This window comes from Bombus affinis, chromosome 12 (genome assembly GCF_024516045.1).
Source record: "Bombus affinis isolate iyBomAffi1 chromosome 12, iyBomAffi1.2, whole genome shotgun sequence".
Taxonomy (NCBI): domain Eukaryota; kingdom Metazoa; phylum Arthropoda; class Insecta; order Hymenoptera; family Apidae; genus Bombus; species Bombus affinis.
Genome location: NC_066355.1, coordinates 5,253,286 through 5,268,751, shown reverse-complemented (window position 1 = coordinate 5,268,751; position 15,466 = coordinate 5,253,286). Strand labels below are relative to the sequence as shown.

Genomic DNA, 15,466 nt, shown 5'->3' with positions numbered 1-15,466 from the left:
CGTTTTTCAGAACTCTAGACACATGATTTATATTATGGGGAGAGAATAGTCCCATTATAATCTCCTGCAATTTATAAACCACCTTCTTCATAATCTTCCTTCTCTTTCTCCCTCTCTCTCTCTCTCTCTCTCTCCATCATATTTTTCCTCGTCCATTGGCACGCTTAGCCGGCTGGCTGAATATTACCTGAATTTACCACCGTTTTTCGAACGTTCGTTAAAGTGGCGAGGCTTTGCGTGCATTTGACAGGAAATATGCTGAGCCAAGCTTTACGTAATGGACCGCTTCATCCTCGCCTCTTTTCTGCTCGTTCGAACGAACACACTCGACCACAAAACACGCAGGTGACGACTTCTCCAAGGGATCCTCTCTCTGAGAATTCGCGCGCGCCTTTTCTTCGTGCTATCAGCTCACGGTTGGGACCATCGGCCGCCAGTGTGTTACGTTCACAGCCTGTTCCCTCGTCGCCGCAGAAACGATTCAGGAAGAAGCACGATACTCGGGCAAACAAGCTCGCGATATCGAATTTCTCGTCCATCGCGAGTTGATGGTATCATACGAGTGGATCCTATAGAATGGACGTGAGTGCTCTTTCCATAGAAACCTTCCAATAGATAGCCTTTCTCTGTAGTTCAACTCTGGTGAACGTTAGATGATTGAATCTTTATCGACATGTTTCTCGGTTAATCTTAATTGCATCAGTTTAATTACTCTCTCTCTAAATTCAGTGACGTTCTTTAATGTCCTTTTAATAACATCCAACTGATCCGTCATTTACACACCTTTCACCCGATGTTAATCGATTCCACTCGCTAATTTCATCCTACACATCACGAATTAATCTCATCTCGCGGAGCTAAGATAAATAGAGATTCACCAGGGTTGGGATAAAATCGAAGGTGGTGTTGTTGTTGACCGAGCGAATCGGAAAACCAACAATTTACGCGAAAGGGAGTTTAATAAAAGGGAAAAACGGGGGGATACGTTTTCAGGAGCAGAGCAAGGATAATGATACATCGACGCTTCAATGGCCGGATTATCTTGTCATCGGTCTAATGCTGTCGATCTCAGCCGGCATTGGGATCTACTACCGATTCACCGGAGGCAGGCAACGCACGGCCGAGGTTAAGCCCTTGGAAAATTAATTTCGCCACGGACGATCGAATCGACATCGAGTCTACAACGCCGCGCGATCCAATATCCGTGATAAACTGCGTCAGAACAGGATTGTACATACCTAGAGCTGGCACGTTCTTAGATCACGACATAGGTCCGGCGTTCCATGCCTCAGATCTTTCACCGTTATCGCACCGATCGATCTAGCCGCGCGATAAATATTGCCATCGACACAAATTGCCAACTATTCAGAGCGCTATTTAATTTATCGGGTTAGCCGCGAGCCAACTTCCACGAACGACCGCAAAGACAGAAAGTTAATTAACGCTGAAACGTTATTACGAATCAAGTTAGAGGGCCAGCAGTAAAATGTCCACTCGCAGAATACGATCGATCAGGCGATAGTAACGATACACAGAATGAATAGCGTGGTTTTCGATTTTACTTCTGCTACGGACAAATTGACGGTCTGAAATAATTCATTGCAGATCGAAATACTTCTTTCAAATAAAATTATTATATCAAAGGATTAATTCACTCTTGTATAAAATGGACAATTTTTTTATATAATCTTATCTCTAAGTTTGTCGAAACGCATTAAAATTTAGTAAAACGTAACAGTAGTGTCAGCAGCAATGCTCAAACGATCGAATGAATGTAGCAATGCGTTAACCAATGTTTCGCGATTATTACAACAGGAGTACTTCTCAGCCAATCGAACGATGGGCGTCGTTCCTTTATCGATCGCACTGATGGTGTCTTTCATGTCAGCGATCACGGTGCTAGGAATCAGCGCAGAAACTTACATTCACGGCACACAAGTCACGCTGTTGTACCTGGGTGGTTTCTTTGGTACACCAATCGTCTTGTATCTTTATCTTCCCGTCTTCGCGGAACTGAACACCATGAGTGTCTATGAGGTATATGATTTTCTAATCAATCAATCGTACTATATCGCCAATCATTCCCACAATTTGGGACTTGGAAATAACCTTCGTGATCATTTCTTTTCCAGTATTTATGAACTCGATTTGAAATGATTGATAAATCAATCGTACCTCGTTAACAACCATCATTGATCCATAATCTCAAACTCGAAGATCATCTTCGTGATCCTTTCCTTCTAGCATTTAAAAAAATAATTTGCAGTCCGATGCTAACAGGTGGTAGCACATTTTATAAAAAATTATTTTCCATCAGTTTCAAACTTCAGAGCTTTCATCGTGATCTTCTGCTGCAATATTAAAAAAAAAAGACAATTTAGAGGCAAAACTTGATAAATCAATCGCGCTTCATCAATTCTTTATTTTCAATTCATAATTCGTAATTTACAATAAGTTGCCTTCTTGTAATCGTTTTTCTCTCAGTATCTAGAGATACGATTTGGAGTAGGAGCACGACTGCTAGCCAGCACTGCTAATTTCCTGCAGCTACTTTTATACACTGGAATAGTATTATTCGCGCCTTCGTTGGCACTAGAAGCGACCACTGGTCTGTCAGGAAACATGAGCATCGTGCTGATCGGCCTGATTTGCACCTTCTACTCGACCGTAGGTGGCATCAAGGCTGTCCTCATCACCGACGTCTTTCAAGCAGTACTGATATTCACTGCACTTTTTTGCATCCTGAGTATCGCCGCTAACGACCTTGACGGAGGCTTATCCAATGTGTGGAGCATCGCTCAAGAGGATGGTCGAATAGAATTCTTCGAGTAAGAACATCAGTGAATTTATACGAGGTCAGGTAGTTGAAAAATTTATTCATTTTTAGTTTCAGGATCGATCCAACTATAAGGCATACATGGTGGGCATTACTGATTGGTGGTACTACCATGTTTCTGTCTTTATACGCGGTTAATCAGATCCAAGTTCAGCGTTTACTCACTGCCAAGTGAGTAATTATAATTATTTATATAATAATTAATTCGAGGCCGGTGACTTAGATATCGAGTCAGGCACCCCTTCTCTTTAGTCTTCGAATACTCACGATTAGCGTTATCTACATGTTATTCGACCGCTCATGTAATTTTTATTTAATTTGCTCGGTTATCTCAATCATTGGATGTACGCTATCGACCAATTCTAGAGTGGCAAGTAAAAAAAGTAGATACGTTGAGAAATTGCAGAATAAAATGTATCGAAAGTATGAAATAATCAATGATTCGAAAATTAACTAAGAAATTAGTATTCCATGTCCGGCAGAAACTATTCAAAATGCGCCGCTCTCTAATACATATTTTAATTGATTTAAATTTTGTATAAGATCTAAATTGGATTTTCTGTCATCAGGAGTCTCAAATCTTCGCAACGCGCGCTTCTTCTCAGCGGTCCACTCACTTTACTCTTGGGTTCTTTGACAGCGTTCTGCGGTCTAGTTCTCTACGCTGTGTACAGAAACTGTGACCCAGTTACATCCGGTAAAATCTCCAGCTTCGACAAGATAATGCCATATTTTGCAGCTGAAAGAATGTCACGAGTGCCAGGTATCACTGGACTCTTCATTTCCGGTGTATTCAGCGCGAGTCTCAGCACCATATCCGCTATGTTGAATTCTCTAGCTGCTGTAGCTTTGGAAGACTATGTAAAGCCCACGTGTCGTAAATTTAGCATAGAATTTCCAACGGAAAAGGCAACGTTAATTGGAAAATTTCTTGCTGTGGCGAATGGTTTCACGTGTTTGGCCGTGGCTTTTATTGCCAAATCGATGGGACCGTTGGTCGAAGCTGCCATAGGGATTTCTGGAGCGATTGGAGGACCCATTTTGGGGATTTTCACACTAGGCATGTTCGTGGAAAAGGCAAATCAAGCTGGAGCCATCGTGGGCACTAGCACAGCCTTGATCACGTGCATTTGGGCAGTATTTGGTACACCAAAACCACCAACACCCAATCTTCCGTTATCTGTGGAAGGCTGCGACAATTCCACCTTACTCTTCTATCATCAAAACACAACTTTATTCGAAGAGTAAGTTTCTTTCTCGTTAAGAAAGCGAGCTTGTTATCGAGGCTTTTAAAGTGCGTATCGCGAGCCAGTTCGAAAGTACCAATGCTGTAAAAGGTTTTACGAGTTCGTTCGAAGCAAAGAAAGCCGGCCTTTAATAGGCGGAAATAGTAATTTTTCCGGAGGCAAATTAGAAAACCGTGGCTATTATTATATCTTTGCTCTGTTATCAAGTTTGTTGGTTCCCTTTAATGCATGCATGGAATAATTACACGGCTAAAACTGTTCCCCTTTTTGTGAATAAAAGCACTGCTTTCTTTCATCCCCCTTCATGAGCAATACAGGTACATATTCGCAATTTATGCTTCAAGCGATCATAAGAAAACGTAGAAATAATCGTTTCTAGCGTTTAACCATTCTTCTCGTATATAAATTTGAAAACAGAACTAGCGATCAATTCTTTACGACATGATCCGCACGTCCATCGAAAGTCGATTAATATCTACCATTTTTTCTATCATATTATTGAAATCATAGGTCCATTTCTAGGAACGTTCCTCGCTTTGGCGAGATTCGTTTTCGGTAAAAACATATTGTACACGCGTGTCACCATCCGATTTTCTCTCGAAACGTTGTTATAGCAAAAAATGCAAGTGAAACGTTGAGGTAGGAAAGGCGGACAGATCTTAAGCACCTCATTTTCGTGATTCTTGACTCTTCAGGCATAATCGATAAGGAGCAGCCGCGATGAATTTATCGGAAACGGAAGATTTCGTTACCGGGGAGCAGTTTTCGTTACACCGGAATATAATTGGTACATAAATCAGCAATGAATCGTTCTAGGATACGCCTTATCGTCGGTTCAAACGTTTCGCTATGATATGATGGGCGTGGAATGATACCATGGTAGCCAGTTCTCTGTTAAGAAGCAGCGATTACTTCCTGATTTCTTTCGACTCGAGAGCCGCTTTCACGTGCCGCTTGCTTCCCATCGTTTCCCACGATAGTAACTAACGCTAATTACTCGTTAATAAACCGTGATTATAGTCTCTTTGAAATCCCTGCCGCGTTCCAGTATTGCGTATGATATTGCTTTCTCCTTGCCACACGCCTCTAACCTGCTTTGTCATATTTTTCGCCTTCTTTTTCGGCTCGTTTATTCAATGATCGGTATCCAATATACTCGTAAACATTAAACTTCTATCATCGTTTAATCTCAAATGTTTAATCCAGAAAATATAATCGCAATATCAATCAAAGTTTCAAATAATTTCAATAATGAATTTCATTTTCATTTTCAGCTCCGTGAACGATTCATCGTACTTTTATTTGTATCGTATATCGTACATGTGGTATAATCCACTTGGACTGACAATCACGTTAATCGTGGGCTACGTAACCAGCCTGATCACGAATAAGATATTTTACAAGAACGCTCGCGAACCAGAGCCAAACTTGTTCTTCCCCTTCCTGGCGGCGCGAATTAGGAGACGAAGGGAGGACGCGCAGAAGACTACGAACAGCCAGGTTTTCGTATTGGAGAACAGAAAATGAAATAAAGAATATAAGAATAGCAGCGGGCGTATTGAGAATTAAGCTTCGATGAGATAATGGATATCTCAGAGCAAATGGAACTGCACTGCCCATTATAAGTTCGAAATTACCTGTCAAAAGAAGTTTCCAAAAATGGAGATAAAAATTCTATATACTATTTCGTTGATGTAATGTACAATTCGTATAAATTCACCCCGGTAGCGTATGACAATCCTATGGATATTAAGAACATCGTGAGGAAGTGAAATTCAACGCTTCCGAGCTCGTATGACAGAAACACGAATCCCGTAGATAAGAAGATTTGCTTCAAGAACGAGCGAAACAATTTATCGATTTAAAAACTTGCATTTCACTTACGAATATCGTATTTACTTCGTGTTACGAGCAACTTCCTAAGAAGGAAAGTAATCGAGCCAGCTTCTGCAAGTAATACTCATTAATGAAATAAGCGCAGGTTGAGATCCAGTGTCACTGTTCCTTGTACTTATTAACTGTTCTGATGATTTCATTAGCCATAACTCATCGTCAGTGCCTCGTCGTAGAGCAAATTAATAAAATCTCCAATTTGCACCATGTTTCGACTGCGCGTTAAATTCGCCAGCGCCGTCGGCCATCGTCTTTTCCTCGCTTTGTTCATTTGCAACTTAACGAGAGACGATTGGGCTGGAAGAGGATGTGAGCTATCCACGAATGAAGCTATCCAGGCATCTGGGTCACAGGGATGACCGGATTAGAGACACTATAATTCTCGTTGTATCGTTTTAGCCAAACACCGAGAAAAATGACCGCCTAACTTAACTTATCTCGTAATGGTCGACGAGCAATTCACTGTGGAGTATGGGTCGCGAACGACCCGCTAACACGTTTAATTAAACTTCATTCTGTACGGCACGTTATCACACTACCGCTCTGTAACAGCGAAAGACACGCAATAAAAGATAATTGATTCTTTCAACGAAAGCGACCGGCCGTTTCATTAAATTTCACACCGAAAACGATCATCACGCCACGGTACGTCCTTTCTCGCCCTCTCTTTGTTCTCTCGTTCTCTCTCGCTCTCTCTCATTTGTGAATATCGAGTGAGACAGATAACACTGGTTCCCCCTGTCGCGTTGTTTGCGGAAGCGGAATCGTCGTAATTTATCGTCTAATTGTCTCCGTGGCACGATGGTTGAGAAAGGCTTTATAATTCGTTTAATTGCAGTTCGTTCGGCTCGGTGCGGCCAACTGAATTTTCATCGCGTAAATTAGAGACAAGCTCCGCACAAGAGGAAAAAATCTGTCAAGGGATAGGGACAGGGGAGACACGTGAAATATCACGCCCGAAAATGCTCGTTCAATGTCGAATTACGTCTACGTTCGAATGTGTTGAGCGTTACGCGTGTGTCAGAGAATTAAAAGCTCGAATTAAAAGAGCGACGCTTTTGTAAGTGTTGACGGAAATTCACTGGACACGCACGGTATGGCGATATTTTTTGGAATAAAAATAACAGCCGCGCCCCTTTCACGACCAGTCGATTAATTTCCTGTCGACGTACCGGTGTTTCGTACGCGTCATCGATCAGTGAAATTTTCGTGGGACACGTGCGTCGATTCGCGCACGTTCGACCACATAAATTTCACTCGTACTACCAAGAAGAATCCGTGTGGGTCTGAGGTAGCTGTTCGTTGATACAGGCGCACCCATCGTGCGAAAACGAATGACCCTTTAAAAAAGGAAAGAGGTGAGACACGCGTGAGAACGTTGCTCGATACTCGATATGGCGGTTTAAACAGACCCCTATCTCTTGTAAACGTGATTAAGGGTTACTTCTCTGTCGATAATGAAAGAAAATTGTTATTTTAGTATTACGACATAAGGCTTCCTGTTTGATAATGAAGACACATTATAAAACTTCCAATTACGTTCTAGTCTTTGCCTTCTCACCCTTGGCAAATGGATACTTAGTTATCGCTGTTACGAGTGTTGAATATTCTACTTTATATCTATGTGAAAGTGGAGAATCAAGGAAAAAGAATCTTTATCTCCGATCTATTTAAGAAATTAAATTGCGTTTATAGTTCGATACGATAATGAATGTGAAATATCAACCTACATATGTGTCGTATGATCCAGCCTCTACTGTCTACGAGTTAAGTATGTTTTTATGACTGAATACTTTCGACTCTGATTTAATTATCGAACGTTGAAGAGATTCATATTCTCGTCCACTTTTACTGAATTCTTCATTTCAATTTCCTACTTGACTGCATTATTGAACGTTGAAATCCGAGAACAGCGTGCTTTCAATCACTCGTATTTAATTTCAAACTTGACAGAGAAGAAATAAGAATAAAACGTGAGCTTTCCTCCGAGTTTCTACTTCAACATCGGGGAGAACAAAGCGTTCCTTTCCAAATACTACAAAAGTCATAGAACATTGGAAAGTATCTGAGAAGATTCACGGACGTTTCTAAGATCACCGTGGAACAAATAACGATGATTATCTTGTAGAAACCCATTTGCATTTAACTGGTGGTAACGAATGGTTTACAAGCAGCTCATCGTCGAAATCTCGCAATATTCGTATCGTAAAACTGCTCGTTTGCGTATTGAAACGTCATTTCTATAAAATTTAATTGCATACTGCAACAACAAGCTCGAGGGGGAACCAAGAGTCAAAATGTTTTCTCGTAAGAAAACAACTTTCATGGCCATGTTTTCTCATAGAAAAACAACGTTGGTCGCGTTCACCACACGATCGCGATGAGTCGAGTTGTATACGCTTCCTGGACGTTGTAAATCGACCTCTCACGAACAGATTCAATGCTTTAGAAGTTACAACGAGCCGCATGAACCTAGGAAAGTACTCTAATTGTTTGTGGAGCGTCCTTTCTCCTCGTGGAAAATTGACTGGCTTTTAGAGGCGAACGTAAAGCGTTCTTCCGGTACGGATATCCGCACAATCAGGGGTCCACCTTCTCCCGTCGATTATAAGCTGAGTGCATAGGAGAGATCGTTGGTCGTCGTAAATAGTACGTTGACCAGATAAACTTTTATTTTCTAATATTCTTTGCATGTATTGAAAAAATTTTTTCGCGCTTGTGACAATGTTTTACCATATTTCTATAAATTCACGAAAATGAATTTTTTAATTTGTGTTCTAATTCATTGCCAAGCAACGAATTACTTTGGATTTGTGGAATCTTTCGTTCTACTTCTTTGTTATCCGAGTCCGACTATGTCATCCAATTTCTGTAAACTTTTATAACAATTTTCAACTATATTTCCTGTAATCAATAGAATTGGATTTCTTAACGTAAGTCCAGGTCTGTTGAACAACGGACGAAGCTATTCGATTGCTCGCAAGATCCTTTAATTCTTCTTGGACTAGTATGTATTTCTTTTTAGAAAGAGATTCGGAGCGCAACGAGTCGGAAGCAACTTTCGAAAGTCGATTAGAAACCATGGAGAAGAGTAGCTGCGAGCGATCGGACGATGTCAAGCAGAAGCAGCGCGCCAGTGTTCGTTGCGTGACCACGGTTGTAAACGGAACAATGCTTCGATCGAGGTCGATACATCGAACACCTCGTGCTGTAACAACCATGCCGACAAAGTACGAACGAATAAGCGCGGGAGGGCAATAAGATCGCGGCAGATGTAAGTATCAGCTGCACAGCCAGGGGCGGATCGTTGGCCACCATTCGAGACTTCTTCGCCTTTCACGAAACACTACCCAATCCATCACGAAGCCATCCGAAAAACGGGCATTCCTTTCGCTTGAAAATATTCTCATTGAAACGTCGTCTCTGGCATTCACTCCAGGACGTTATTAATATCGTTACACAACGTACTCAAACATTTTTGTTAGGCGTATTCTAATTAACGTTCCTAAAGAATAATTTATGTTTATTGGTAACATGATCCTGTTACAATCGTGGAAAGTCTCGTTTCAACTACCGAGGCAGTCATAACTTTTAATGAAAATTACACAAATTCCAAAACCAGAGATAAATCTTCCTTTCCTTTTTATTTGTCGTAGACTTGTGATCAGATAAACGAATATCAGGTTAATCTGAAACTATATATATTAAATGTCATTTGTATCTTATCGTTTGAAAAATTAAATACGAAAACTGTGTTCTCTCGTTAATTTCAAATTATCTCTGCCATAAATCCTATGAACGATAAGTTGTACATAAACTGATGACTGTTTTGAAACGTAGAGTAAATCGCTTAAAAATTGTTCACAACCGAATTTGACGAATTACAAGAGAAATTAGGAATTGTAATTATAATATAAAGTTAGCTTGACTCAAATAACTCTACCTAGCCCTAATCTCATTTCCTTAATGATCAACGATAACTACACGACAACTTCTTTGCCAGGTTTCCTAGCATATGAGACATCGTTCATCTCTCAATACCAGCAGCAAAGACAAGCTCCAATTAAATCCAAGCTACTTGAAAATTCCAACGATGGGATGGTTAAGATTCCTCTGTGCGGGAGCCTGCTTTTCGACCAATGATTTCAGGAGGCACGTGGAAGAAACTCATAAAAAGGTCAACAAGACAGTGGCCACCGGAAAGAAGAAGCTGCAGCTATAAAGTTAGGGCCAGAGCGAAAAAAATGCCAGACCTGACCGTATCCTGGGTCTTCCACGATAACCTATGCAAAAGACAGTTCGTGAGCGAGCTTCGGAACAGGCGCAAGCCCCTTCTCTTCTTCACGGAATTCACGATACGGCCGGCTATGCATTATAGGGAATACGATATCCATCTTACGTCAGATACATGGGGATCTTATGGCCACGGCGGCACCTAGCCTTTGCAAAATGAGCAAAAACACAAAGGCGACTTGTGTTCAAGAGAAATATCAAGAAGTCGTCGTTGTTTTCGTCCTCGATCGTTGTACGTTCAACGTTCGGCTCTCTGGACGACTCAACCGCAAAACCACCCAGTGAATCTCTTGTCCCGACCTTCGCGCCGGAGATACAAGAAGCGCGGCTATCGCTGTCTCCAACTGTTGCTAACGGTCATCGTAACGCGGATTTACGGACAGTCGTGTGAAATGATCGCTACTGGAAATGTTGCCACTTCAGGGTTAGCTAGAACTACGGTATTGTAGTTCTGCAATTACTGGCTTCTGCGATACTTGGGATGAGAACAGCTATCGAAGTGATCTCACTCGCAAGTTTCCATAACCAAATTTCTACAAATTCCTCCAAATTCCTACGTTCAAGTGTCTCAGTCTGTGGGCATCACGAGTTTAATCCGAGTCCAATCGCTGCTAAAGAGGTGATGGAATACAAAACTGAAAAGACTTCCCTCAGAAGCTTATGTGACAAAATTTCTCTAGATTCCTAAGCTTAAATTTAATGGAGAATTTAACCCTCAACCGGAGTCTGTTCATGTGTGATACAGAATGAATTCTACAAAGGCGCTGCATACAAATTAATTTACCAAAGATCTTCTTAAGATCTTAACCAACATTTCCAATAACAAATTCCCTAGTCCAATATTCAACTTACTGAGTCTATCCTTTTATCTTCTGCGTTAGAAACGTCAGCAAATGTAAGCGCTATTACTCGTTGTCATAACCGAACGAGCTCCACAAATCCAGCAGCGAGACAAAGTATCGCCATGATTTAACGATGTATATCGTTCCCCGAGCGGGTCTCTCGATGCTGGAGCTACCAAAATGGAGATTGATCGCCCGATCGTGGATCGGTGGCGAGGTAAACACTCATCGAGTCACTGTCGGTGGTTGGGATCGATGAATGAACCGGTCACGAGGAAGATCGCCAACAGAAATTCGTTCTGGATGAACGCCAGACAGATCGGACTCATGCAAATTCATGGGACGCCGTGTGGCCGCGTATGCGCGACCGCAGGAAACGTGAAACGCGACGGGAGGGGACAACAGGAGGAGAAAGGGTGGGAACTCAACGGGAAAAATGGACAGCATGAAGAAGAAGAGGTGGAGGGAAATGAAAAAAGCAAGAAAAAAGTGCTTAGAAAAAGGGACGTCGATGATCAAGATCGTACTGATGCTAGCAGTGTACCATGGGCGTATGAAGGTTCGTGGTAGACGAAGAGAACGAGCGGGGCCAGTGATTTCAATTTTAAATGCGATTCCACGGATTCCACGTGGCTAAGAGGAACGCTTCAAAAGTTCTAACGGCCGTTGTGCGCCAACCTCATACGTATGTGCATATTATCCGATAGCCATGGAGTCCATTGGATCTCTCGATCATCCCTTTTTCCTTCCTTTCCTGCTGTTTTTTGGAAATTCCAAGTGACTTTTTAGCGAAGAACAAAAATCTTGCAACATCAGCTACCTAGATCTAATCAATCGAAAACAGTAAAGATTCTATCAGATAGTTTCATCTTGGAAAATCATATTTTCGTTTCTTCAAATAGTTTTTCTTCAAATTATGAAGTACTTCGTTCGTATAGTATGAAACAAAAAAAATTAATAAAACATATCTGTATAATTTATGTCGAATACTCAAGTCAAATATTTAAATACTACCTACATTTCGATAACATCTATTGAATAATTTTCATTTTTAATTTTATAGACCCGAGGAGAACGGCAGGGTTAAAGATCATAATGGGTCATCGAAGTTCTTCTACAAAGAATGAAGATAATTTTAAAGTTACAGTACAGAATATACCATTGGCACGCAAGGTCACGTGCAGTTCAAAGAGGGACGCTAAGGGTACATATTTTAAAAACGAGGAATATCATACTTGTATATGATAATTGCATTCTTTGCAGATGATCTCTGACAACAACTTCCAGAATGATCGAATCCAACAATCCTAAACGCTCGTTTGTCCCATTAATTCCATTGGTACGACTGTGTTGAGTAATTGCACGATGGAATCCCGGCATAACAATCACGAGATAGAAATCCATCCGGAGGTCTGGGCGATAAAAACCGAGCGGCACGATTGGATTGTGCAATCCCAGGGAGTGAAGGTTGTATTATCCCGATCGCTTATCAAAATCGATTCGGCTTGCATCGGACTTAATTACCCCCGAGGCAGGAATAATTGCGTCGGAATCAGATAAAGAACCAGTCCACGACGTTAGTAGCCGCGGGCGTACATGGGACCCGATTAAAAATCAGTCAAGGAACGCGACTCGACATCGCTGTACCGAGCATTACGATAAACTTTCCTCTCCTTCTTCTTCTATGCATCGACGTTTCTACGTTCGAGTAACTTTTCCAATCTTTTACCAAGAAATCGTGTTTTCACGTACCACAGAATGTTCGTACCATCCAGTGATAATGAAGTATTGTGTGATACGAGAAAAGTGTAGTATTCTTAATATACAGTGGTGTGCAAAAATTTCTGGGCAGATAGATTCGTCGCTTTACATTCCAAGGGCGACTAATATTCCAAGATTAAAACAATTTTAGCTAATGTTGGGTATAAAGACATGAAAGTACAAGAAGTACTAATTACAATTCTTGAAAATATCACTTTGAGAGCATAAAGCGAAACAACTTTGATTTGTTCTAATTTTCACAGGATCATGGTCAAACACATTCATGTAATCTGAAGTAAACCTCCATCAAAGTGTCAAATATTTAATAATAAAAGAATTCTATAAACATGCAATATCTTCGAATATTTTCTAAATTTCGCTGCCAATTTTTCGAGCAACTGCATATTCGTGTATGTGAATGTGTGTACCGTAAAAGGAAACGGTAAAGCTTTATTGGTCTGGTTCATCTCGCTCACGATTACCATGGAATCCAAGAACTCGATTGCACGTTGCACACTGTGCGCGTTTCGCATTCTTTCGGTTCTCTCTTTCCTCTTCCTTTCCGATGCACTCGTGTCTTTCCTCCCTGTTCGATTCACATCCTCGGGAATTCCTTGTTTCTTCTATCTTACCCTAACCGACAACGTCTTCGTCCAGGATGAAGACAATGGCCTCCAGTGGACGTTGATGGACTCACCTTCTCGTTGACACACGTTAACGATCGCGGCGCGATCGGACACCGGAACATGGCTTCAATGATTCTTGACGTGGCACGCCCCGGGAAACGCTCGATCAAGGCAGAATTTAGACGATGCTTCTTACATTACGTAGCACGTGCCGGCTCTTAATCGCTTACGCTTAGGTATGTTTCTTCGTGCTTGCCGCGATGTTGTTTATTTTGATTACGGAATAATTGGTTTGCTTGTGAGAGTTGGTAATTTTTTTGAGGGGTGATTATACTATATCAGAATGTTGAACCTTTGTTGAGAAGATGAATAGTAGTGGAAGAAGAAGAAGAAGAAGAAGAAGAAGAAGAAGAAGAAAAAGAAGAAGAAGAATGAGTCAACGGATAATTGAGGCGTGTCTAAGTGTTACATCAGAGATTCTTGACCTACGGCAGTACTCTGTTGGACGATGCCCGGAAAGATCAAGGAAGCGGTATAAAATAGCTGCAGTTCGTATAACTTATCTCTGCTGTGATTTCAACTCTTTAACGTTTCCAATGTTCAACTTTTCAACCTTTTAAGCATTCAAATTTCCAAAATTTGTCAATTTACAAGCTTTCGAATATCGAAATTTTTAAAGGTTCCGATTTCCAAATTTCTAAAGCCCTAATTGTTAAATTTTCAGTCTTCCAAACCTTCGAATCGTTACATTTGTTCATTTCTTTGCTTAAGAATTTTCGAATCTCTTTATCCTTACATTTCCAAACTTTCGCGGTTCCTTAATACTTCTTTCTACAAAGCTTAATCCAATAACACAACCAAACTTCAACCCAACCCGGGAACTTTGCCCGTCCCAATAAGCCAAGGCAAACGTTTTCACCGATCTAAAGCACGAGGTAACGATACGAACTATTATTTCGGTGCTAGTGGAGGATATTTCGGAATTTCCTAGAAACAACAGTGACTAGGACGGAACCAGAAACCGCCTCTGTGGCAAAATTTAAGAGCTGTAGTGCAACGACCGAATTACGTAATGTTGCGAAGTCGTGCCAGAATTGAATCTCAATTTTCGATGTTTGTTTGAAAACCGCACCCTAGTCGTGCAGTAGGGACCGGCTATCGACTCGTCCCGTTTCCTGGCAAGTGCCAAGCGGATTAACGACTTAGACTTTGTTTCCCTTTGAAATAGCTTCTTCGTCGTTCACGCTCAACGAGCCTGTCACGATCCCACGCGCGTGCAGCTTCTCCGGCATCGCTTTGAAGAGTGCCGCTCAGCGCTCGTGGCATCCTTCCGCGATTTCCGCGCTAGTCGAATTTCCTGATCCGCGATAAACGCCAAATTGCCGGTGAAATTCCCCCATCGATCCTTTCTACAATGTTATGCGTTGATTCTTCCAAGAACTCCGTAGGAATTTAACTAATGATGTTTTTTAAAGTTTTATTCTTGAAAAATAGAGCAATTCGACGCAAATCTTTGGAAATAAATGGACAATTTTTAATTCTATAATTTTCTAGATGAATAACAAATTTTGATTCCGACCTCTCTACTATATCATCTTCTCCTCTATAAATCTCTTTGATAAGAAATTCGTGAAAATAGTTTAACTCCATTCTCCGTCCATTAAAACGCCATCTTCTATATGCCCAAAAGGATCCGGGTGCCTAAGATCAGTTCCACAATCTGACCAGCCAATTTCTACCATCTTCGCCATCTCTATCTTCGTGTGAACGGGCAACAAGCAGCGATTAACCCTTCAAAGAAACGACTCTTAAACTCATCCTAACCACTTCTTCGTCCGAGTTGCTCGTCGAGTATAGCAGACGGAAGCGTTTAACTGGTGGAGATGATAATTGTCGTGAACGTTGGTGGCACTTCGGTCCACATGTTTTGACACGGCTCGAGAGGGGTCTCTCCTCGCCAAGTGACGC

The 15,466-nt window shown here is 41.4% G+C and overlaps 2 protein-coding genes across 2 annotated transcripts in view; one reads left to right on the top strand and one right to left on the bottom strand.

Moving 5' to 3' along the window:
* LOC126922513 (tensin-1) overlaps positions 1-15,466 on the bottom strand; it is a 180,835-nt gene that overhangs the window by 144,515 nt on the left and 20,854 nt on the right. The gene's annotated exons all lie outside the window — the stretch shown is intronic.
* LOC126922550 (putative sodium-dependent multivitamin transporter) lies at positions 316-6,570 on the top strand. The gene is made up of 7 exons (XM_050735243.1): positions 316-582; positions 994-1,125; positions 1,816-2,037; positions 2,485-2,828; positions 2,888-3,007; positions 3,406-4,080; positions 5,358-6,570. The coding sequence occupies exons 1-7, from the start codon at positions 577-579 to the stop codon at positions 5,608-5,610; spliced, it is 1,752 nt and encodes a 583-aa protein (XP_050591200.1). The 5' UTR covers positions 316-576; the 3' UTR covers positions 5,611-6,570.